General features: G+C 35.5%; 1 protein-coding gene across 1 annotated transcript in view; it reads right to left on the bottom strand.

The window, feature by feature from the left end:
* Positions 1–24,209, bottom strand: part of MALRD1 (MAM and LDL receptor class A domain containing 1) — a 246,729-nt gene that overhangs the window by 31,101 nt on the left and 191,419 nt on the right. The window contains exons 33-35 of the mRNA XM_074157371.1: positions 21,545–21,820; positions 16,410–16,535; positions 14,310–14,376 (exon numbers count right to left, since the gene is read on the bottom strand). Of these exons, the coding sequence (XP_074013472.1) occupies positions 14,310–14,376; positions 16,410–16,535; positions 21,545–21,820 (469 nt within the window). The remainder of the gene's footprint in view (positions 1–14,309; positions 14,377–16,409; positions 16,536–21,544; positions 21,821–24,209) is intronic.

Genomic DNA, 24,209 nt, shown 5'->3' with positions numbered 1-24,209 from the left:
CATATTATGCTTCCACATTTTACAGCAGTATTGTGCATGTAGAACCTTAACATTTGTTTATGTACTTAAAATTTACTATTTCAGTTCTTATGTTTGTTATTATATCTGGGTCCCATTTCATTACGGCAAACAAAACCCCCTCTTGAAGAGCTTGAAACAAACACATGAAAAAGGCTTGGAGGAGAGGGAACATCATTATAGGTTCATTACTTATGAGAAAGTAAGTCACAGAGAGTAAAAGGGTGAACTTTATAAATACTTAAGTGATATGGTGTCAAAAAGCCTCTTGAAAGTAGGTAGGATATGAACTTTTAAATTGCTTGTGTGCTTCGGGAGACTTTATCTTAGGGGAGCTGCACATGCTGAGCTCAGAAATCCTCAATTCCAGTATTTAAAGGACTGGTTTTATACTCTAACAGAAGCAGAATGAATGGATGTGCACATTAAGTGCTCAGTCACTAAGCTCTTCTGCCTGTGGCTGTAGAATTTTTCCTTCAAAACTTTGGGTTTTTTTAAATGTCCAGACATCCTTCTTGCCAGGCGTCATAAATCTGTGCCTGAAACTGCTTGAACTGCCCTAAAATTAACAACAGGAAAAAAAATTTTCCATGTGGGCTCCCTGTTGCAGAAGAGTGAAATTATTCATGAGGAATGCACACACTCATACTGCTCTGAACACTTAGCTTCAATAATTCTTCAAACCTCTAAAAAAATATGTTTTACAATTTTTCAATGCTTCCTGTTTCACTGATGCTACACCTGAGTACAAGTGACAGATAAAAGAGTCTTCTGACAACTTTGGTATTTTGGTAACATTAGAAGGAAGATTGTTTTGGGATGTAAGGTGGAAATACTTGGTAAAGAGGACACACTTTATTCACAAGAAGGAAAATTATTTTTCAGATGCTGAAAAAGTACTACAACTCCCGATAACCTCTTCCCTTCATCATGTAACATATACGTGTTCCTGTTGTGTTTGTACAGTGACAGCCCAGGCTTGTACTGAGAATAGTGAATCTTGACTGGATACTTCCTTAAAATTTACAACCAAAAAAACTCCAGAAAGGTGCAATCTTGAAGACAAGTATTCTTCCTTTCTAAATATTCCAGAGATTTTGACTTGGCCAGATGAGATATTTTCCCTCAAATCTTTGTAGACACTTTTCTGACTAGACAGATTTTTGCAGAATATTTTGTTGAAATTTCTACTTTACACCAGAAAACTTTAAAATGTTTGTTACTCTAGCAAAAAATGATTCCTTGTATTGAGAATTTGAGCAAGAATAACACTATTATCTTTTCATTGCAATGTCCTTGGGTGAGGGGAGTGAAAGGAGAAAAAGAGATCAATCTTCTAACTTTCAATTCAATTGTGTAACATTTAGCAAAGTCTAAGCAAATTAGAATTTACAGAATTAGGGAAAAATCTGACTGTCTATTTAAGAAATAATACTACATCCCCAGCATCCTATAAATTGCATGTAAACTGTTCTCCCAGTTCCAAGTAAAAACAAAAAGATACAAATCAATGTGTTTAGCCCATGGCATTAACGAAGGTTTTATTTGGGGTTTTTTTGGTCTTTTTTTTTTTTTCCCAAAGACCTGATGAACTGTAATTTGTTTTTTTGAGCTAGCCTGAAAAAAGGGGAAAGTTTTCATTTTGATTACTATTGCAGCACAGGTGTGCTTCTGAAATGTCATCAGCAGAGCTTTGAAAGTTGCAGTCTAACTTGCCTTTAAAAAAGAATTTTACAGTTCACCACTGTGCATTTTTTTGGGAATACTTGTACATTCTTCACAGTTACAAGAAAATATGGTCAAATAAAGATGGCCTTGAAAATTTACCAAAGTATTTTCTCCAGCTTTTGCATGCCAATACCAGCTGTGAGGATTTTGTACTACCGGAACAAAATAGATTATTAAAAAAGAAGGCTAGAGACTGAAGATGAAAATGTTGTAAAAGAAGCTTAAATGTCAAAGGCAGGATTATTGTACTATGCTTTGATTCTCTGGATTTATAGGGAAAGCATATGCCTAATTCCTTCCTGTGCTCAGTCCTTGTTTCATGCATATTTACAATGAAATTATTTTGAAAACGATACCTGCTTTCTGTTCAGAAAGTATGAAGGGTTTTGTCAAATTGTGCTCTAAACTTTGACACCGTGCAGAGATCAGTTAAAACACAGACAATCTATTGCTATGGTTGTGTGCTGGGTAGGGGACAGGTTATACTCTCCATATTACACTCTGGATTAGCATCCAGTATTTGAAACGTATTCAAATTATCCTTGCTAAATGAGGAATGATAGATGGAGTGGGAATAAATTATGAAGATTTTGGAAGCAGGATCAATAATTAACATTTGGTACAATAAGAAAGAGGGAGCAGAGATGCAAAAAGAAGAACGATACAGTCAAAGCATTGGTCAGAAGAATCCTCTCGGCAGCTGCTCTCTGCGGGACATCAGCCTAAAAAACTTGCAGTCATCCAAGCAAGGAGGAATGATTCTGCAGTAAATGATGACAGCTTGGGCAAAAACTTTTCCTAGATGCTTTACAGTTACTTGTATCTTGCTGTCTGTAGTAACAGCATGCTGAAAAGTATTCCAAGGGCACAAAGTACTAGAAAGATAGCTGTAGAAGCATTATATATATCTTTCTATAGATATAAAAGCTAAATGAAGCATACTTAGTATACTGGTATAAACTAGTTTATGTTACTGGTTACACAGCTATACGCACATTTTTAGCTTTTCTCTACTATCTTATGATCTATCAGGAAAAAAATCTCAGCTACTTACATTAAGTAAAACATTCTCAGTCTGTGGCTTTTTGCTGATCTTATTACAAAAAACATAATGATAGACTTTATTGATAGCATAAGGGAAGCTCTGACAAATGAAGAAAAAGTTGATAAGTTGATATTAAAATGCTAGAACTATAATAATGAATAGCTGCTGTGTAACCTCCAAACGTATTCTGCCAAATCACCTCACCTTCACCTCTAGAAGCAAAAGTGATGGGAAGATAATCTCCGTGGATTTCTATGGCTATGTAAACACAATATTTTCCACATACTAAAATATTAAACAAGTTTTAGGAGATCTTACTTCCATTTTCCTAACTCCCAAACAAATTTCACATTAATAAACTATTAATTTACAGAAGGGATAAAGAAAAGCAAAGCAAATAAAACCTTTTTCCACCTACCAAAGGCTGTTAATATTGGATGGTTAAAAAAATTCCTCCTGGCCTATTTTTAATTTTATTTTTTTTTTAATAAACTACAATACAATGCAGTTTAATTCACCTGATAAAAATCAGTGGTTTGCAAGAGTACCTGAAATCTCAAAATAAAGTTACCAGAGGAGAAATAACTATTTATTAACTAGAATTCTGCTCTGTGAAAAACACTGCTTAAAAGCATTTTGTTCAGCTCCTAGTCATGCAAAGTGGCACTATCAGTAACTTCTGTAGGAAACTCAGGCATGCAAGGACTGCACAATACAGGCTCCATTTAACTGTAGGTAGTCATCTTGTTAGCTTCATTTTACAATCCTAAGCAATCCCACCAAACTCAGTTAGGCAGGCATTTCAATCAATAGTTAATAAGGGTGAATGACAAAAGGATTAAAGTACAGAAATGGAAAGTTCTAAGTGGAAACAATAAACTCATGAAGCAATAAAAATAATTTTCTAATATACTAAGTTAATGAATCGGAGCTTAAACACATTTAATGTTGGAGTTAGATTTAGACCATCCCTACTTAATCTCACCTAGCACTGACATTAAAGAAGCCATGATCACATATTGTCGGGTTCAGTCCTTTCCAACAAAGACACTTGCCAAGTACTAGCTGAGGTGCAATGGAAATGTTAATACACGGTTGATACCCAAAATCCATCCAAGGAATTTGTACAACTTCCAAGGTGCTCTAAAGACATACAGAACCAGAGATAATAATGGAGAAATCAGTTTGCGCCCGTTGACAATCCTTTCTCACTGACCACAGAAAGAATCACCACAGTTTTGGCTTCCATGTGGCTGCACAGAGAGTGAGTTAAAGCACAGGTTAGTTCAATGTAGTTAGGAAGCCATATGATAACTTTCCAGAAATCTGGCATATGATTTATCTGTGTTCTGCTTTGTTATCTAGTCGGCTGATACAAAAGCACACATACTGCAAATAAACAAAGGCTAAGATAAAATACCATGCATCCTGGCCAATTAGTTTTCCCATCCACAGGGAAATAATTCACTTAAATCCAAACTTTTCTCACCTCTACCATTTAAAAACAAACAAGCGAAATCTCAACCTCCTGTAGTTTACAGAATTCTGAAGCCTGGCTTGATGGCTGATGTTTATTCATGCAGTAACTCTGGTGTTGAGATCAATACTGTAAGTCTTGCATGAACCACATTAGCTTGACAGACTTTAAAGGATATTTCAAAGTTCACATATATCTTACAACCAACATATACATTTAAAAGAAAAATATTTCTGTACATTGAAAATATGACTTGCAGACCAGATGAAGACAAAAATATTTTAGTTTAAGTGTACTTTTTCCCTTAAGGACATACAAAAGTCTGTGTGGGAATAGCACATAGTTGCTGCTTCCCGCTTAGAGATGTAGCCTAGTAGCTGAGTAGGGCAATAGCAAACATGAAAAGATCCTTCCAAGCGTTGAGAAAACTCCTCTATGTTTGTGTGTGTGTTTAAAATTAAAATGCATGGAACTTTCGAGATCAGTCAACACTGCAAAAGCTGGCAAGAAAAGTTCAAAAGTTCTTAATTTAGTAGAATTTGCTGCTTTTGGGCAATCCCTTAGCCACCTAGCAACAGCACAAAGGGTATAATTCTTGGAGATTTAAATTCACACTGGCTGAACAAGGGTGAAAATTGCAAACATGCATGAAAGCTTGAGGACATTGTGACAACAGGGTGTCTTGTGGGTCAGACTGAGCAGGATGCAGTTAGTGCAGAATAGAAGACATGTCTTTCCTACAAAACTTATACAATAACACAGATTCTCAAGTACAGATCTCTACCATCCCCATCTTTCCTGCCATCCTCAGCACAGGCATATCTACATCACGATCTTCCTTACTGTAGTGAAAGTTCAAAACTTTTACCAACATGCTTGATGGTATATGTTTTCCAAAAGTCTCCCTTTCAACTTTTGTGATATATTTTGTCCTGTTTTAGGTGTGCCCAACCAGTAGCCTCAAGGTACCTCCCACACAGAGAGATCTACTGGTGAGCTGATTCTAGACAATGAAGTTTTGATATGCAGACATGCAGATGTAATTTTAGGGTATGAGAATACTGGTTTTCATGACAAGTACTGTCTCTTACTTTCATTTAAATCCAGGAAGCCTGAGTCTGGAAGATTGTTACTCACGCTAAGTAAGGCAATCTGAACCCAGACTGTGTTAATTATTGTTTCATTTCATATAATCCAAAAGATGTAGTGTAATTTATGTGTCTTTAAATAGATATACCCAAAGATGTTTTTAAATTTCTGAGGACAAAAGGCAGCTACATGAATGTGAAAGAGAGGGGGCTGTAGCACAAAAATCTTTGCAACTCTTGTGTTTATACTTCCTTCATTGGTATGTAATTCTTCAATTGTTCCCTATTTTTCTCTCTTTTGAAATGTATTTCTTATTTTACAGCTATTCTTTCCTGTTTTGAACAAAACAACCAAAACAAAACCGTGATTTAAAGCTTTTCATCTACGTTTCCTACTCTTCAGCATCTGGAGTTCATAGGAGTAATTCTTCAGGGAACCCTCCGTACTTTGGCAAACATCCAATATCCAACATCAATTCACATTCTCCCATATAAAATTCTCTCATATTATCTATCACTCAACAAGTATCCTCTCCTGCAGATACATTTCCCAGATCCTAAGCTTGTACCTATTGTAGACAAAGCTATCTTCTGAATTTTAAATGTAATAATGCTTATAGTTCTGGGTTATAAGTCATTCTGAGGTAAAGGTGCATTGCACTTAGTAATAATAAAAATCTCACTGTGATTTCCTACACCTCATAGTTACCTCATTTCACTTTGACTCTTTTTAAAGAGTGAATTGAAAATCAAAATAGAAGTGTAGAATACTTATCAGAGAGGTTGAATGCTTTTAGCCTCTTAAGCACTACTGATACTAAATTTTGTAGGGAGAGGAAATCCAACTGAGGAGAAAATTTTTCCCGTAACCATTCTTATACACACAAGTGATTTTCACTGTATCTGCTAAATTATACTTATTTGCCTACACCCTTCTCAGTAAGATTATAGTATCTTCATATTAAAACATAAATTATTTCGATCAGACTCTAAATGTAATTCCCGCTCTGTGAGAGTTGAAGTGAGGTTGATATTGTATTAAACTCACCTTTTAAAAGGCAGCACAGTTACTTTTATTCCCAAAACTGTTAGCCCTCTCAACTCCAAAATCTTGCAATAAAGGGTTGTACATAAAGTTCAATACACTCTTTGATTTAGAAATCATCCCAGAAATTCCTTGCTGATTTTCTATGCAAGTAAAAACCTCCCCACTCAGCAAACATATCATAAAAAGACAGTCTGAAAATATCTAGGTCACGGTTTGCTTTCCAGCATCACCAATGGGCTATATCTAAACTATGTCCTTCCATTATATTTGCTATCCACATTCTAGCAATGAGCCATTCAGGAGAGACTTTTTCCATTTGTCAGAGTAATATTTCACCTCAGGAAGACAGAGAAAGCCTGTAAGCTACTTTGCTTTTTTCCTGTTTTACAGATATCTTGAGCTTTAGTTCTCCATAGAAAAAAAAGACCAAAACCCAAGAGTTAAGTGTTTAATTTATATTTGAATCAGGTGCTAGAGATTTCTCAAAAACATCATCAGAAACATTTGTTATGAAACCAAGCTTTGGGTCTGTTAAGTCCTATCTGTTTAATTGAGTAAAACATCTGGTTTTCAATTACGTGCAGTCAAACTTTAAGTTACATACTTGTTTTAGAATAAAGAAACTGAAAAAGACAGATTCCTTCTGAAATCATTGGATTTAGCAACCAGCTGATTCAAACAACTCACAGGTGAACTTCACAGTATGTCACTGTGGCAAAGTGCACTATATATTTGATTAACTTTAGCTGAGATAAAAGTTGTTTGGGTTTTTTTCATCATTTCTAGGAGTTGCAAACTGCATGAAGCAGGTGGCTCCAGTGTGATAAGTATAATCCTGATAACAGTAGATAATAGTATAATCCTGACCTCAAGATTATACTATTATCTGCAAAGAGGAGGAAAAAGAGCAAAGGTCAAAGTAACTGCTTCTAAATAGAAAAAGATAGCCAGTGTTGCCATTTCTAAAGAAATAATTGATAATTTGTTCAATGGAAAGGTTCTCGCTAGGTAAAACTGCTTTGGGCAAATGTATTTACTTTGAAGTCACTTGGTACAAGTGAGGAAAATATAAATAAAGACAAAAAAATTGTTAGACAAATTCGGCATATTTCTTTCCTTATGGAGGAATTCCTGAATTCTTGTGTATGAAGAATGCAATGGATTTTGCAAATTTTTTTTCAGTTTATTTATATTGTGAAATGATTGATGAAAGCCCTTTGATCAGCATCAAAATCAGAAGCTGTTTCATTCCAACTATTAAAAACTAGACCAAACGCATAAGATTTATGAATCTATGTTTCTGTCACATTGCACCATAATCTTTAGTGTTTGAGGGTGGGGGAGAAACAAACAAAAATGCATGCGGGTCATATAACGCATACCTGAAGGGAAATCAACACTCTGATTCTCCACAAGAGCAATCTTCTGGCACTATTTGGATATCCTGAGGATAGATAAGGAGTAACCATCTGAGTGGACTAAATGCCACCGCCAGATTCAATGGAAAACAAAAATACCTCAATGTAGAGGTCCAGACCTCTGAATGAACTATGCAGTTTGGACAGAGAAGTAATAACATTGGTCCAGGCCTAGGACAGGGAACTATAACAGACAATGTATAAATTTCAGAAATGTTTTAGGCTCTACAATAAGGGATTTATACCTAGATTATGTATATGATGATTATTGTCCAGCAGGGGAAAAAGAACGAAAAACAATTAGAAATACTTGAATATGTAAAATGCCACAAACGTCCAGGTGATCTCAACTGACCATTTCATATGAATGGCAAATGCAATCACGAAAGGTGCGAGCTTAAAAAAATTATTTTTAAATCAAAGCCCTTGAGAAAAAAAAATTGCTATTCAATTGTTTTACTTCTGTTTGTATAGATCTGATCACTGATTTTTTATGAAATGGAATAAATGTGCTACTGAAGAGTTCAATTTCCTCTGATGTTTAGTGTTCTCTTATCTCATACGTATTCTTAATGACATCATGTTTGCCTTTTTTGGAAAAGACATGATGTTAGAAACATGGAAAGCCAAAAAACAACAGTATTATTGTATCAGGAACAGGCACCTTGATTTTATGAAACTTTTCTGAATAAGAAAGGATAAAGAGTAAACAGGCAATAATATATGGAATAGAAACTTTAGGAAAGAGTTTTCTGCAAGGAAATCTTCAAAGGTGCATTTCCACCAATATACTGTATATTTTCCTTCACAACAAGCTATGTTTCATTCATTCTGGAGAACAGAGATATTAACTTGTCTTCCCATTTTCAATTTTATCCAACTCAGGCAACATGAATTTGTTACCTTATTTGCCTCAGCATCATTTTTCAGATGGCACTTGGGTACCGGGAAGATATGAAAAAAACTCCTCTATGCTAGCTACGTGTATTTGTATGTGTCTCCATATAACAATATGCCTTCATTTCCAGAAGCAAAATCTTAGCATAACATTAATTTTCAATGCCTTATTTTTTGACTTCTCATGATGGGTTTTGGTTTTATTCATGGTTACTTCCTTGTTCAATTCCTCCTCTACCTACAATTGCTTTTGCATGACTACCACTATCTTGAGTAGATACACAGGCTCTATATAACTTTATCAATTTACTTAGGTCACCCTTGTTCAGTAAATCTAAAAGAAAATTCTTCGGAAGGAAGTAAAATCATTACCAATTTCTTTTACTTCAACAGTTAATAATCTGCAGTGATTGGGCAGCTGCTGCATCAGCAATCCTCCCTGTAACTGAGGTGGGAATCTTTGAGAGCAACAGTAAGCTGAAATGGAAACTGCCATCTTCTCCCATTGTAAACTCTCTTTACTCATGAATTGGGTGTGGCTATCTTGTCAGTCTCTAGGCTTCGTATTTCCATCAAATCAGAAGCTGGATGCTTCCAAGCATTTTATATTCTTAGGTATGAATACCGTTATCATTCCATTTTCATGACATACTGTGTGATATTAAAACAATCGCCCAACTTTCAGTTTTTAAAGATTACCACCATCATTCCTCAAAAGTCCAGTAAAACAGTATATATGAGTACATCCAAAGGCAAATATGTTTAGAAAAAATGGCCTACATTCTTCACTGGAAGACATTGCCTAGAGAGGATGTGGAGGATGTGGATTTTCTGGTTTTTGGCATATATGAGCCTTGATTGGAAAAGCTATTGAACAGATCTACTGTGGCATTATTTAAAGTTGCATAATACCTTGTAGGGCTTCTCCTCAAAAATGTACTGTGCTTACAAGAAGTTAGTATTTTAAAGACAAAATCAGATTGTGACAAAATGTCTCAACTACCAGAAAAGTAATAAGTTTTTAAAAATTTTGTGGAATATTATTTTTTATTGTATCACTGGGGATAAAATAATTTATTTGCACATTAAAACAGACCATTCTTGGTTATAATAATGAGGTCATTTTAAACATGAGAAGAAGAGAAGTAAAAAATAGAGGACCAAATAGGCTTCAGCTTTTCTAAGGAGAAAGAACAAAAATCCCCTCCTCTTAATAATTACCCTGTAAAATCAATTCTTTTCTAAAACATAAAAGGGAAAGTAATCTTTTTCACTTTTATCACATAAAGCAAACAAACAAAATAATTCAGTTTCTATACTTTGGCCAAATCAGCATTTAGATACACAACTAAAAAGATAACCTTAATTAATTATCTATATATAATGACTCCTTGAAATTCTAATCTCCACAGCTCAGATAGCTAGATGGTACATATTTGATGTAATTTAAAAATTGTTTAATGAAGATGTATTTCTAATTTATAACATGATTGTTTAATTACAGGCCAGTGAATGCAATTACATTTGCTGCTTAAGGATAGAGCCTTCTTACAGCTCAGACATTAATAAAAACACTCTACTTATAGTATTTAGTATTAAGAAGTGTAACTGCTGTGAAATTTTTATGTTACATAGAAAATGTTTGTATAAAATAAAAGGAAAGACAAGCACTGTATTATGTTTATTGTATGTGAGTTTTAGTAGATTTTAAATGTGAATGTATTGTCTAGCTCGTTAAAATTATGTATTATCAGTCTAGTGAAATATTTTTTTCTGTTCTCAGGGTTTTATTTCAGCACCAGAACAATTTTTGAAGCCTCACCCTTCCACTTCAGTGTGTTCCAAACACACATTTTTACAGCTTGCTTGTTCTCATCAATATTTCTTTCCTATGCCTCCAGGGGTCTGTGTCTTTAAAAAAAAATAAAACAAACATAAAAAAACACTGGACAAACAATTAGGGAAAGTACGAATACAATCAAAGGAATAACTGTGAAATCAGACTATTGAAACTGCAAAAATTCTAGCCATTACTGCTCAAACTGTCATGATCTACATGTGCAGCCACAGTAGCTGACGGCCAGCACTAGCCACTTAGCCGCTCATCCACTACAGAAGGGAACTCAGTCAGCACAAAAAGGAGTAAAGTTTTGTGAAATGAGAGTGGCGGTAAAATTTCAGACTAAAGCTCCATACAGTCTGGCAGCCACAGAGGATACTCAAGAATTAGTAAGCACAAGATAAATGTATTTGATATGCACCCCAAGCACTCTCCTGACCAAATAGGAGAAGCAAATGCGAATTTGGTTAGGTTTGCTTCAAACCTAACTCAGAAGTCAAACACCAGAGAGGATCAGGACAGCCACCAAGCTGTATTTCATTCAAGTAGGAAGCTAACCATCACCCGCAAAGCACCATTGCTCTGCACTTACTTGCAAACTCCCACTGAGAACATCTGCTACCACATAGTCACATTCCCAAATACTGTGGCCTCTCACTGAAGTTAATACAACTGTTACGGACCAGCTAAGAAAAGCTGTTCTCAGTAGCATGAGCAGAAATGATAGCAACCTTATATACCTGTTACCCACTCCAATATACACTGAAACTTTATTTGGACTTGTTATCTTTTCCACCTGTTCTACAGATACTTCTTCATCAGTGGATGTCAGAGCTCACCTTCCACCTTCTGCAGATGCCTCTTAGCTAAATACTACTGAAAGTCAGGTTGACATCCTAAGTATTCACTTTATATATCTAAGCAAAACTAGTGCACACATACAAAAACATACAGCATCAAAGAAACTTGAGAAGTACTAAATGTATAAAATCTGCTATCAACTTTCAATCTCTTCAAATAGTTAATTTCTTTTGCCTAAGCAGCTACTGTAAATTCACTCTGTTCTCATTCACTCTGTTCTCATGCTGACATATTAAACCATTTGGAGGAGTCTATATAGTTAATTACTTCAACCACATTGCATTAAAAACACAGAAAAAACTCACACATCACCAACAAAAATGTTTTTTTAGAGACTGCATTCTTTTCTATCAACATACTTCAAAGTAAGGTAAGAGAAGCAGCAATTTCAGTTTTTATAGGAATGTGATGGAACCTTGAATCGAATGAAGCTTAGAGACCTGTCCAGACTTGTTTTGTTAAACCATCATCCTCAGGGAGGCCAAAGAGATTTTTAAAATCTCAGGTTTTGTTTTATAGAAACTAGAACACAAGCATCTCAAGTGGAGGAAGATTGGAATCCATTGTGTAAGAAAAAAACAGCAATAAAAGGATGTGTTAACAATTTTTCCCCTTGCCCACTGTGTCACTGAAGAATATTAGTCAAACTGAGTGACTTTTAAAACCACTGTACTCTCCACACAATTAACTCTGGATATCCAGAAAGACTCTCTTTCTCTGACACTTCTCTGACAGGGCAGTATCTATACTCTGCTCGTTTCAGGGGTTTCCTTGCTGTCCCACAGGCTTCCTGAATTCTTACACATTCTGCTTTTTCTCCTGACGTCCCCTGCAGTCTAGAAGAACAGTTGCTCTCAAGAGAAGAAGATACCTCCGCCTAAATCTATCATCCTTTTTTTTCAGGAAATGTAAGGTAAGAACTGAGAACAAACAGGTAAAAAATAGTGTCTTTTCCACGTTAATTTCTAGGGTTTTCATTGTGGGTTTTTTTTTTCCTAGGAAATGAAAACTGGGACACTTCTATATTTTTTATTATTTAAGGTACAGTTTTATTCTTTTCTTTCTTTTCATAATGTTGACATGTAGGATTTTCAAATATCATGCAGAAGCTTATCTTAGAAATGGCTAACTCCACTGTTATCACACGTATGAGTAATTCCTTCAAAATATTATAAAGTCTTGAATGGTACTGATATCAGACTGTTGATCTGGCTATTCCTTTTCTTCTCCATTTGCTATTCTCCAGTCACATCCCTTATCAGCAGAGCTTTCAGAAAGGCTTCCATTAGTGCAACATGTACTACTTTTGTAGTATTCTTGAACAGAGATGACGTATTTCCCCAAAAGGAACACACACAACTCTTGGAGTTATGTTAGCTCATCAGGTAGGTCATTTTCACTTCTGTGCCTTTGCTCCAATTACATATCCATTAGAATTACATATGCATTACATATTGCATTAGAATTCAATATCTTGTTTCTTACTGAATGCTGAAGAAAAGTATCCTATTTACTATTCTACTATTCCAACTATCTTTTATTTCTGTGGATAAAGAACACTTGGTAATTTGGTTTCCTTTCATTTGCAAGTCCTAATATAAGTTCAGTTTTTATAATTCCCTTGTATCCCTAAAATCTCAATTAATCCCCGAGTGCCTTTGTCTCTACAAGCAATTTTCTTGTTGATCAATGGTTTAATCTATGAACTGTAAACTTTCTGGCTATTCCCAATCCCTTTATTTTCTGCTAGCTATCCACTTAATTTCATTTAAAACTTTCCCCTATGTTTTTTGTCCCCTTTCTCTCTTTCTGTGTCCCAAGAAGTTTTGAAACAGCCACCTTAATGAAATTCCAAGTTTCTTGCAGGGACAACACTCTATTCTGCAATAGAGAAGATTCTTTGGGAAATCTGCAAGTAATTAACAGAATCTTCTGAGAGCTAAATCAAAGTACTCTATATGAAAGTGTATTTTCTGAATATTTTGTTTATCACATTTCTTCAACCAGGAAAGGATAAACCTGTCTTGAAAGATACAAATTCTGCAATAACTGAAGTTTGGCCAGCAGGCCTATTAATGTGAGTTTCCTATAGACTAGGAGACAAACCTTAATGCCCGGTCTCGACTAAGATAGATACTCTGATAAAACAGTCACTTTAGTAATTTGGCAAATGTTTTGGCAAGATCTCCTGAAGCACATGAAGGACAAAAGTATGGTAATATATATCATCGCTTTCTTTGCACTTTAAAAAATCCCTTGTAATATCCAAGTGGGAAACAGAGTGATACCTTGTGTAAAAGAGTCCTTCAGCTATACTGAGACACTTCCTAATGACTCCTACATTCCAAATCAGAATTGTGTTCTTTATTTGGTTTTCAGCATAGAGTATTTCCAGAAAAATAAAAGCATATGTTTAACCTTTTGTTTGGCATAAATGGAAAAACATTACCCTCTTTCTCCAAACATATGCAAAAAATAACATTATAACAGAAATACATCCCAGGTGCAGGTAAAGTTGAGAACACGGCCTGCTGTATATCTCCTCTTAGGTACACAACACCTCCTGCATGTAAGGCATCATTTTTCATAGAAGCATGTATTGTTAAATATTGGTGTGAAACATAAGACACAGAAAACTTAAGGTGTCAGGCAAGCAGGTTTTCTCACTTAATGATAGACAAAAGGTACAGAAAATTCTATTTGATAAATAATATTTTTCTAAAAATGTGGTTTTAGTCAGCAACTGTAAATAAAAATAACGTAGACATGCAGAGACTTCTAAAAATACACTTCTACTGAAGGTAATTTCAGTCCCGGGGGAACAAAACAGCTCTTTCAACAGCACCTTTTCCCAACTTCAAACACAAAACAATCCCCAATGAAACTTACTGGCATAATGGAATGTCATCTTTGATGATGCATCTCCCTCCATTTTTGCAGTATTCTTCAGGACAAACTGCAAACATAACAGTAAAAAACATAATTTAAAATTTACCATCCTTGCTTTTATATTTGTCATTGCCTAATTTTGAAAATGGTGGAATATTCATACCTGTCATTTTGTGCGCTTAACGCTTCCAAAAACTGTTCCTTTAGACCTTAACTTGGTGATACAATTGTCAAGTCATAAATATGTTAAAGTCAATGGGCTCCTCTTGAACTTATAGAAATCCTGTTGCTTCACTTGAACAAGCTTCTAATTTTTCTCAAGTCAGGGTTTCATTGGACTCCAGAAATCAAGCTTTTGCCACTTCAGACAAACGGGAATATATAAAATAAGAGCCAAACCTGCTGAACTTAAATATAAGTAGTACCTAAGTCTACTTTATTATTAATAGCTTTTCTATATGGGTGATGAACACACACGCCTGTGTCACCAACCTAATAAAAGATGTCCCAAATTTTAACACTTAGAATCACATTCTTATAAGAACTAGAGAAATCAGTCTTGAAAAGAGCAAAGGTGTTTTAAGTAGAGGGGAATGTCAGTGGTACACTATTATCAACTTTTGACATCCCTTAAAATGGATTTCCACATCATCAGATTTAGTTTTACAGAAGTTTAATTCTACACACCAACAGCAAGAAAAACTTCAAATCAAAAATGAGTCCCCTCAATCTTCTTTAGTAAGAAAATAACTGGTAAAATGCAAATTAGACCTAAAGAACTATGTCTAATTCTTTAACTTTTGTGTATATGCCCCATAAAATCATTTGCTGAGACACATAAACAGTGCTATTCAGTATGGACACCTCCAGTTTTAAGAAGAAATTGTGGAAAACAAATCCTCACAGGTGGATGAGACCCCACCTGGAGTACTGTGTTCAGCTCTGGATCCACCAACATAAGAGGGACACGGACCTTTTGGAGCAGGTCCAGAGGAGGGCCACAGAGATTATCAGAGGGCTGGAGAATCTTTCCTGTGAAGACAGGCTGAGAGAGTGGGGTTGTTCAGCCTGGAGAAGAGAAGGCTCCGGGAAGACCTTACAGCAGCCTTCCAGTGCCAAAAGGGGGCCTACAGGAGAGATGGGGAGGGACTCTTTGTCAGGAAGTGTAGTGACAGGATGAGGGGTAATGGTTTTAAACTGAAAGAGGGAGATTTAGATTAGATATTAGGAGGAAAATCTTTTCTGTGAGGGTGGTGAGACAGTGGAACAGGTTGCCCAGAGAAGTTGCGGATGCCCCATCCCTGGAGGTGTTCAAGACCAGGCTGGATGGGGCTTTGAGCAACCTGGTCTAGTGGGAAGTGCACATGGCAGGGGGGTTGGAACTTGATGATCTTTAAGGTCCCTTCTGACTCTAACCATTCTATGATTTCATGCTTGTACTGTTAACACAGAACTGGCCCAGGGTTAGTAATCAGCTCGGGGAAGAACTGCAGTAACTTTGTGTTACTGAATGAGATGCTTTGAATCTAAATTTAATTACTTATATCATTATCTATGCTTTTGTTAAATTTTGTTAATAAAAATCTGATTCAGATTGGATGTATATTATTGTGTTCTTACCTTTCTCCAGAATTTCCCTATTGCAAAACAAACCTGAATTTTGTGGGAAATGCACTGTGCTAAAACAAATGCTACATGTTTTGGTTTATTTTTCCAACCTGGATTTCCATTACTCTTAAGAAAAAAAGAAAACCAAAAACTCCTGTTAACTCAGAAATGTTGAGCTCACTTAAGTGGGTTAATTCATTGGCCAAAATCGAGAGTGCTTTAGTAGGATACCATGGAAGCTTTTTTTTTTAAGCAATGCGTTTATACCTTTAGAAACAGCCCTTTTGAAGACATTAACTAAGCATATTATTTTCCATCTTTTTCTCACTATTTTAGCTGTGTCATACTTTCATCAGGAAAATTCATTCCTGATGTTATCTGATTAAGTTTTAGCAGAGAGAATTCAGTCTAGTTTGAGAACTGCCTAAAGATTCAGCAAGAAATGACTATATGTTTTTCTTTCAAATGATATTTTTATGCAAAATTAAGTACCTGAACAGCTGGACTCATCAAGGCTGAAATCAATGCAGTCTGCAATGCCATCACAACGCTGGGAGATTGCTATACATTGATTAGTTGACGCACATAACAAAGAACCATTGAAACAGTCTTTAATGGCTGGAATGAAAAGTAACACGACAGTTATTAATCACCTATATTTCTTTTTCTCACTGTTAAAAAACTACTACAGAACTTGATTTGTACTGGAGTATATAAACTTGGATCTCTGTGACCTCTACAAGCTTTCATCTTCAAAGACATACAACTTTACTACTGAATAGAAAAATAAGTAAACAAACACAGACCACAGATGTTACAGAAGCTGGATTTTCCCATGTTATATTTGTGAAGGAGAGGGGGCTGTATTTAATTAAAATATTGAAAAAGTAAGCTGCAAAACCCAAACCAGAACCCATAAAAAGATATCACAAAACCTAATTCACTCTCATTCATAACCTAGTTTTAAAAAGATAGAATTAATTTTTAAACACAAAACAAAAAATTGACATTATATAGTTTTCTTCTATTACGAGGAACCAAATACTAAGAGACAACGTATAAAAAGCAGAGAAACACTATACTGAAAAATCTAAACTTGCACATCTTTTTTATTCTTGGGAATTCAGTTATATTTTCTATGTTTGTCCAGAAGAATTATGAGGGGTAAATGTTGCTGCAATCATGTAAGCCTCCAGGTACTGAATTATTCCTGAGTCACTGATCTACAGGATGTACCTGGTGGTCCTGCAGACTATAAGACCATTTTGTCATTTTATCTCATTATTAAAAAACTATTGTTTTCTAAGACTTTTATTAGGTAATTTAAGCTAAATTCTGTCACCGTGACACTAATACAAATCAGAAGGAACTCTTCTAATTCCATCAGAGTTAGATATATTCATATCAGCTTGTGAGTTTAGAGTGGGAGAAAGAATCCAGTAATATTAAAAATACCCCACTGCCACATTTAAATTTCACAATACTTTCCTGCTCCTGGGTTCAAGAGCCAGTGTATATGGCAATAAGCCTCCCAGGCTGGATGGCCAGGCTGCTGTAGGTTATATTTGTTCCACTCTTAGATATAATTTAAATCACTGGCCTATATAGACTGCAAGAGTGTGCCAAGTTTAAAATACTGCAGTTCAATTTAGACCACAACAATGGAGGCAAATCTTGCCAGTTTTGGTCTTGCCAGTAAACTCTTGCCAGGTTTGATATTCTTTCAGAACTATGAAATTACTCATGTGAGTAAGGGTTTGTGGGATCAGACCTTTCAATTACATACACTGACCATTTATTGAAGTCTGCAGACAATTCTCTAGGAGAATACTAGCAACTATAAAGAGGAGCTTGCTTTTGATTCCGATTTCAATTCACTTTTATAAAAACTTAAAAGATCTGGCTGATTTTAAACTATCTCTATGCTGTTCTGCACGTGTGTTTATATCGATGTCTCTTCAATTGACTGAAGAAGTCTTGATATTGAACAGGGAATTTGCTGGTAGTGACAGCAGGATAAAACCAACAGCAAGAAGAACAAAAATTTCTTTTTCTGCTCTCCATTCCCCTGACTACTCCGTCTGGTGGAACAAGTTGTGGCAGACTGAAAAAACCCGGCGGATTACAGCATCACTCCACATTTGTAGCATATCCTACCATCTATCTCTTATGATCATCAGCTTTCCAGAAAGTAACTGATGGTCCCATGTCCTCTGCTGCACTTTCCTAGCCAAATAATAATCTCATACTTATTTTGTGTGCAATCAGATCTAAATCCTGGACACTCTTTGCACTCTGGGGAATGATGTCCCAATGGTATTTGAACCAGTTTTGTAAGTTATTTATAACCACAAATACTCAGTTGTAAACAATTATATGTTCAGACTATAACTTCAACAGAAACAAAGTTGGAAATGCGACATAAATATATTCTTCTTATGTGCTTTAGACCATTTTTTGCCTGCACATATATTTTGAAGATGCTGTAAACTATGTGGATATAGACTACTGCTTATGGCTTGTCATGTATATTGTGACTAATACAGAGATTCAGCTCCTGAGCTCTAACTTGCATTGAGGTTCGTGGTAAGAAAAGAGAGTGTCATTTAGGCCTTTATTATTTCCCCTACTCCTGGACTGGTTGCTGGACTCATACCTGAAAATAAGACAGACGGACTGCTAATTATTTTTGTCCAATTTGTACCTGTTGATCATCAAGGTGGTTTTCACACCTCCCTTTACCTTGAACGAGCTTATTGCACTGAGATTTTTATACTACTTACAGAGGGAACGGTCTTAGCAATGGATCTGACTACTGAATACTTTGCACAGATCCAGCATTTAAGACAGGAAGGAAAATAACACTAAGTTATTGCTGCTTAGGTAAAGAATGTTAAGAGCACATTTTAAAAATCATGTTATTTCTCTTATTGCATTGAAACTAAAATTAATATTGCTTACTGTTAACACAGTTATAAGTAGCTTCAAATTTCTCCAACTAGTTATTCTTTACTTTCATGGGAGGCCTTCAAGTGTTTTTGGGATAAAGATATGAAATGGAAACATTAACAATAGTGAAGAGATGAAAGTAAAAATATCAGCTTTTGCCTATATTTCATTTTCGAGGTCCAAATGAATCTGTAGAAAGGCTAAAAATATCACAGCCCCTTTGAAAGTATACTATTTTTTAATATCTACTAGCTATTTATAGTTTACCAGGACTACAGCAGATACTTTTTGGTGCACTACAGAGAACTGAGCAATTGATTTTTACTCATTGCTGTTAGCACTTCAGTCAGCTGGTGTTGGGGCCTGTGGAAATGTAATGTATGCACCTTATTGGTGCTAATATGTTTGTTTTACACCCTTAACATTGTAATCAGGCAATTTAAAAAAAAAAAAAAAATTAAAAATTAGATTAAATAGGTGAGATAAAGTATCCTTCACTACAATTGACAGCAAGAAGAGCGCTGGGCAAGTAGAACATCTATAACTGAAAGCAATTCCAAGGTTTTCTTGTTAAAATCATCAAGTAACAAAATCCACCACGTTAGTAGGTATAAAATAGCATTAACATAACACTGTACAACCTAACTGCTGAGTGAACTCTATGAGAAATTCTGTCTGCATAAATCTGTAAGTCATGCAGAAAAGCATTTCTGTGGTAGAAGTTGTGGTTGTAGTAGAGATCTGACTAATGTGTTTTTTTGTTTGTTTTTCTTTGTCTGGCCTTCTTTTGGGTTTTATACTTAATCTCTGCAAGATGCATTTTGACAACTAGTCTTCATCCCAGAAGAAAACTTTCTTGGATGAATTCCTATCAGAAGCCAGAACATTTTTGTCCCTCTGCTGTTACATTTAAGAGAATGAAATTGCTCAGGGACACGGCACACAAAAAATGGAAGGGGCCAGTAATTCCTAAACTAAAATTTTCCGAAATCAGCAAGAAGAATTGATATGCACCAAGAAAAAAAAAACAAAACAAACCACCAAAATAAAAAACCAACAACCCAAACCACAAAACTTTTCTTCTTAAATATTACTCTGTGTTAACTACTTAGAAAAAAAATTCAATTTCAATGTAAAAAAACTCCACTCCCAATCTGTGTTATTATCACAGTACACATAGGCCGGGGTTACTAGACCAGCAATTGATTTTAAAAAATATGCAAATATTTCAATAAAATAAACAAAATTTGTGAAATATTTACTTTTTCCCTCTCTGAATTTCTGCTGACAAACCTACACAGCATTTCTCACATGTTAAAAGTCGGCAGCTAGAAATGAAATGTTGCACTCGTGGTATGTATGTTTCGATGGAAGAATGAACTGTGACAGTAATCAGCTTTTCACTGATTTTACTCCAAACTACCGCTAACCACTTTTTGCTTTGCCCTGCAACCAATACCTTCTTCAGAGAACATGTTTGTATAGTCAAAACCTGAATTTTGGAGTAACAATGTGATTACTGACTTGACTGTTTCCACCCAACTCAGAACCCCAAGGTGTGCAATATCTATGGAGAATTTTTGTTCTTTGTATAGATCAGGACTTAATTTCCCCTCATTCATTGAGCACTGCTTAGAAGCCAAAGGCACTGAAACAAAACCTCATTTGTTTTGGGAATATTGATACTCAGGGAAATCTTGTGGCCCTAGGATTTTGGGATTTTCAAAGAACACAGCTGCTGTGGTCTGGCGTTGGGATGTACATGCATTAGGATACATCAAAGAGATCTCAGCTACAGGAAAAATTGAGGAGGAGGCAGGAGTCAATGAAGATTAATGATGAGGGGTTTATTTGAATTTAGGGGCATCTAGAACTTAAGAGATATCCCCAAAGTCATGCCTTTTGGAACAAAACCACTTCTAAACAAAATTGCCTAGAAAGGTATGCACAAATAGTCTGCAAAGTCCATGCCAGTTTTATAAGGTCATTTTTTAAAAGAAATGGCATGTGCAGTGGCCTGCATGCATATTCAATAGTTTTGATACAGATTATGAAAGAACTTGAATTTCTATCCCACTGGAAACTGAAATTAAGCATTCGGTCTCAATTCATCTGCCAATAATGAAATATTTTAAAATGGGCAGACACCCACTTTTTCATGTGTCTGAAACTTCATGGTACCTCGTTGCAGTTACAGAGTTCAAAACCTGTTGTCCTTGCATTTTGCTTGTGAGCCCTTTTCCTTGATTGGGCCAGAGATTGCTGCTACTGCAGGAACACTCTTGATTTCAAAATCCTTGAAAGGTCAGGATTGCCTTGAATGTTACTGAATTACAGAACTGCAAAATTCTATCTGTCATATTGTAATCAGAGATGAGGCAATGCCAATGCAGCTGACTGATCTATGGGAAAAAGTGGAAGTGTAATTATTAACAGAAATACAATACAAACAATTTTAAGCGTTTACCAGTTGGTATCCAGGGAATAAAAATGCATAAGCAAAATTATTTGCAAATGTAGAGCGTCTCTCCAGGTAACACATTATACATGATACAAATAATAGTTTTCTAGATGAGGGAATAGTGAATTTTATACTTCATTACGTTGCTCTTCTTCACATCACTGTTTTAGGCAAGTAAGTTAGCATGGCCTTAACTATAGCAATGAAATTAACTTACGGCAGCCAACTTCATCTTCATTAAGGGGGCAGTCAGGCACACCATCGCATTTCAGGAGGGATGGGACACAGGCTTTGGAAGGACACAGGAACTCAGTTTGCTTGCAGGAGCTTGGAGACGTGGTGGTAGGCATCTCTGTGGGACAGGCCATTTCATCACTTCCATCCATGCAATCTTCAGCCCCATTGCATTTTGCAGTTAAGGGTAAACATTGCTGCACATACGCACATGTGAACTGGTCGCTATTGCAAGTTGGAGGGCGTGGATCAGCTGATCCTTCAAGAAAAGAAAAGGCATATTGATTCTCTTCTTTCAGTCGTCATCTATACTGCCTTTGAGATATACATAGGGACTGCTGGGAAGGCAGCTGATTTTGATTACTAAACTCTAAAAAAAACCCAACTTGTATAAAACGAGAGCTCCTACATACAGAACACACTATTAAAAACACTTCATCTCCTTTTTAGCATTTGTTTTGATCCTATTGTTGCGTGTGCCGTGTACGTATAGAAGGGTTAATACAAAAGTATTAATAAAACTTATCTTTCAGGAAAGGGTTAAAAATATTCTTGACAGCCCTCAATTTACAATCTTCCTCTACTTGCTTACTGAATGGGTGAACAAAAATCAAAGAAAGATTATGTAAGTTTGGATCTACAAGGGACTCATTTCATGGAAAGCTATTATCTATGGTAAGGTCTGAACCCTCAGCAGAGTGAGAAAAAGACTTTCATAAAGTAACAAAGATTTTTACTGGCATAGTTTATTATCACTCTGCTTCTGTAGCTTAGCTTTATGTGATAGAGAATTAAATCAAAGAAAACACTAGACAAAAGTTGCCAGGGTACAACTGAAAAAAATGCATTTTTAAATTTCAGACTTTAAGTAATTCAGAAAGCTGACAAAACAAGAAATATCCCATGCTTACTTACATTGCTGGAAAAAATACCAGAAAAATATTTCTGTGGTCACTTATACAAATAAATTTGTCTCAGACACACAAGTCCCTCTTTCTTCCTATGAAAATAATTGCAACTGAATTTTACCAGCAGACGCATCAGAACTCTTTGTGGAAACTGAATTCTAAGAAGACAGCTATGTTAACACCGTGTTCTTTATACCAACAGTGTCTCCCATGGGAGCAATGTGATGGATTCCTGTAATTTTTGTTTTACGTGCAAGGAAAAGAGAAGAAGCTCCAGAATTTAACTCTATGCATTTAATCTTTTCTAGGCCAATTTGCAGCAGGTGAGTAAAGAAAATAATACCATGATTGCTGGAGACAAGGAAAGACAAATTAATGTCACTGCTTCAGTAAAAGGAAGGAGGAGTTTTGCTGTTAACTTGGGCTGACGTACAACAGGTCAAGTGCAAAAGTTCATGGGTGGTTTTCATCTTGCCTTTTGAAATGGTGCAAGCATTGCTCTCTGACCTCAGAAAGCAAATGTTGCTTCTGCATTATGGCACGATGATATATGGATTTTAGCATTATTTTACTACTTTTAGTCCACTGGGCTTGGCAGTGTGTTTGTGTATTCTGTGATACCAGGCTCTGGTTTTACAATAGGAGAACTTTGTTGAAACATGCTCAGTTTCTAAAATACCTGCATTGTGGATAACAATAGCATTTTGTACAAAAAAATTAACTGCTAATGTACAGGTTGCCCAGGGAAGTTGTGGATGCCCCATCCCTGGAAGTGTTCAAGACCAGGCTGCACGGGGTTTTGAGCAACCTGGTCTGGTGGGAGGTGTCCCTGCCCATGGCAGGGGGGTTGGAACTTGATGATCTTCAAGGTCCCTTCCAATTCTAACCATTCTATGATTACATAATTCTATTATTTTACCATCTGGTTGCTTGTGAAACATTTATAAGGAAAAAGCGAAATATGCTGTCTAACATTGACACTTGCTAGCTCAGAAATTTTTAATTTTCATGTTGACTTTATGTCACAAAATTATAATTGAAAAGCTTCATACAACAGAATATTCCTGACATCATTTCATACCACTAGTGTTGTTAAATTCTATCATGCTACTAGAAAAAATGTTTCATATATTGGACATAATCTAAACATAAACCAGCAATAATGGATTTTGACACAGTGAAAATAGTAACCTACTGATCTTTTGGCTTGTTTGTATTCAAAATTATATCATAAATCCCTCAAAGACATATACTTTTAAATGGGATTGAAAAGATTGCACTTTTCTGCTCTGTGTTTTATAAATATGTTAGTCTCAAGAAATTGTTTTCATTTATGGTACTTCAAAAAGGCTTATGAAAGTTGTCTTTAGATAGGTGATTATAGACATTTAAATCATAGAGTGAACATATTTTTGAAAAAAAATTAAAAGTATTTTAGATTTTGCAATTTTTTCTCCTCTTTTCCCATATTTTAGCAGATAATTAATAGTAGTAGCACATAAAGATGTTAGAATTGGGTTCATCATGAAGAATTTGTATATAAGGCCATGATTCTGCCAAGCTGCCAATGAAATGTATGGAAAAACATTGGAAGAACATATTTCTCTCTTTATTGTTATGAAGCTGGCATTATTAAACGTAGAACAAATCTTATGCAATGCATTTTGAAAAAAAGGAATTATTTTATATTTTTAGTTTGCACTTGCTCCGGAAAAAAAAAGAAAGATATGATTAGATTAG

Source organism: Numenius arquata, chromosome 12 (assembly GCF_964106895.1).
Source record: "Numenius arquata chromosome 12, bNumArq3.hap1.1, whole genome shotgun sequence".
Lineage (NCBI taxonomy): Eukaryota > Metazoa > Chordata > Aves > Charadriiformes > Scolopacidae > Numenius > Numenius arquata.
The sequence above is the reverse complement of the archived record's forward strand: the minus strand, read 5'-3'. Positions and strand labels throughout refer to the sequence as shown.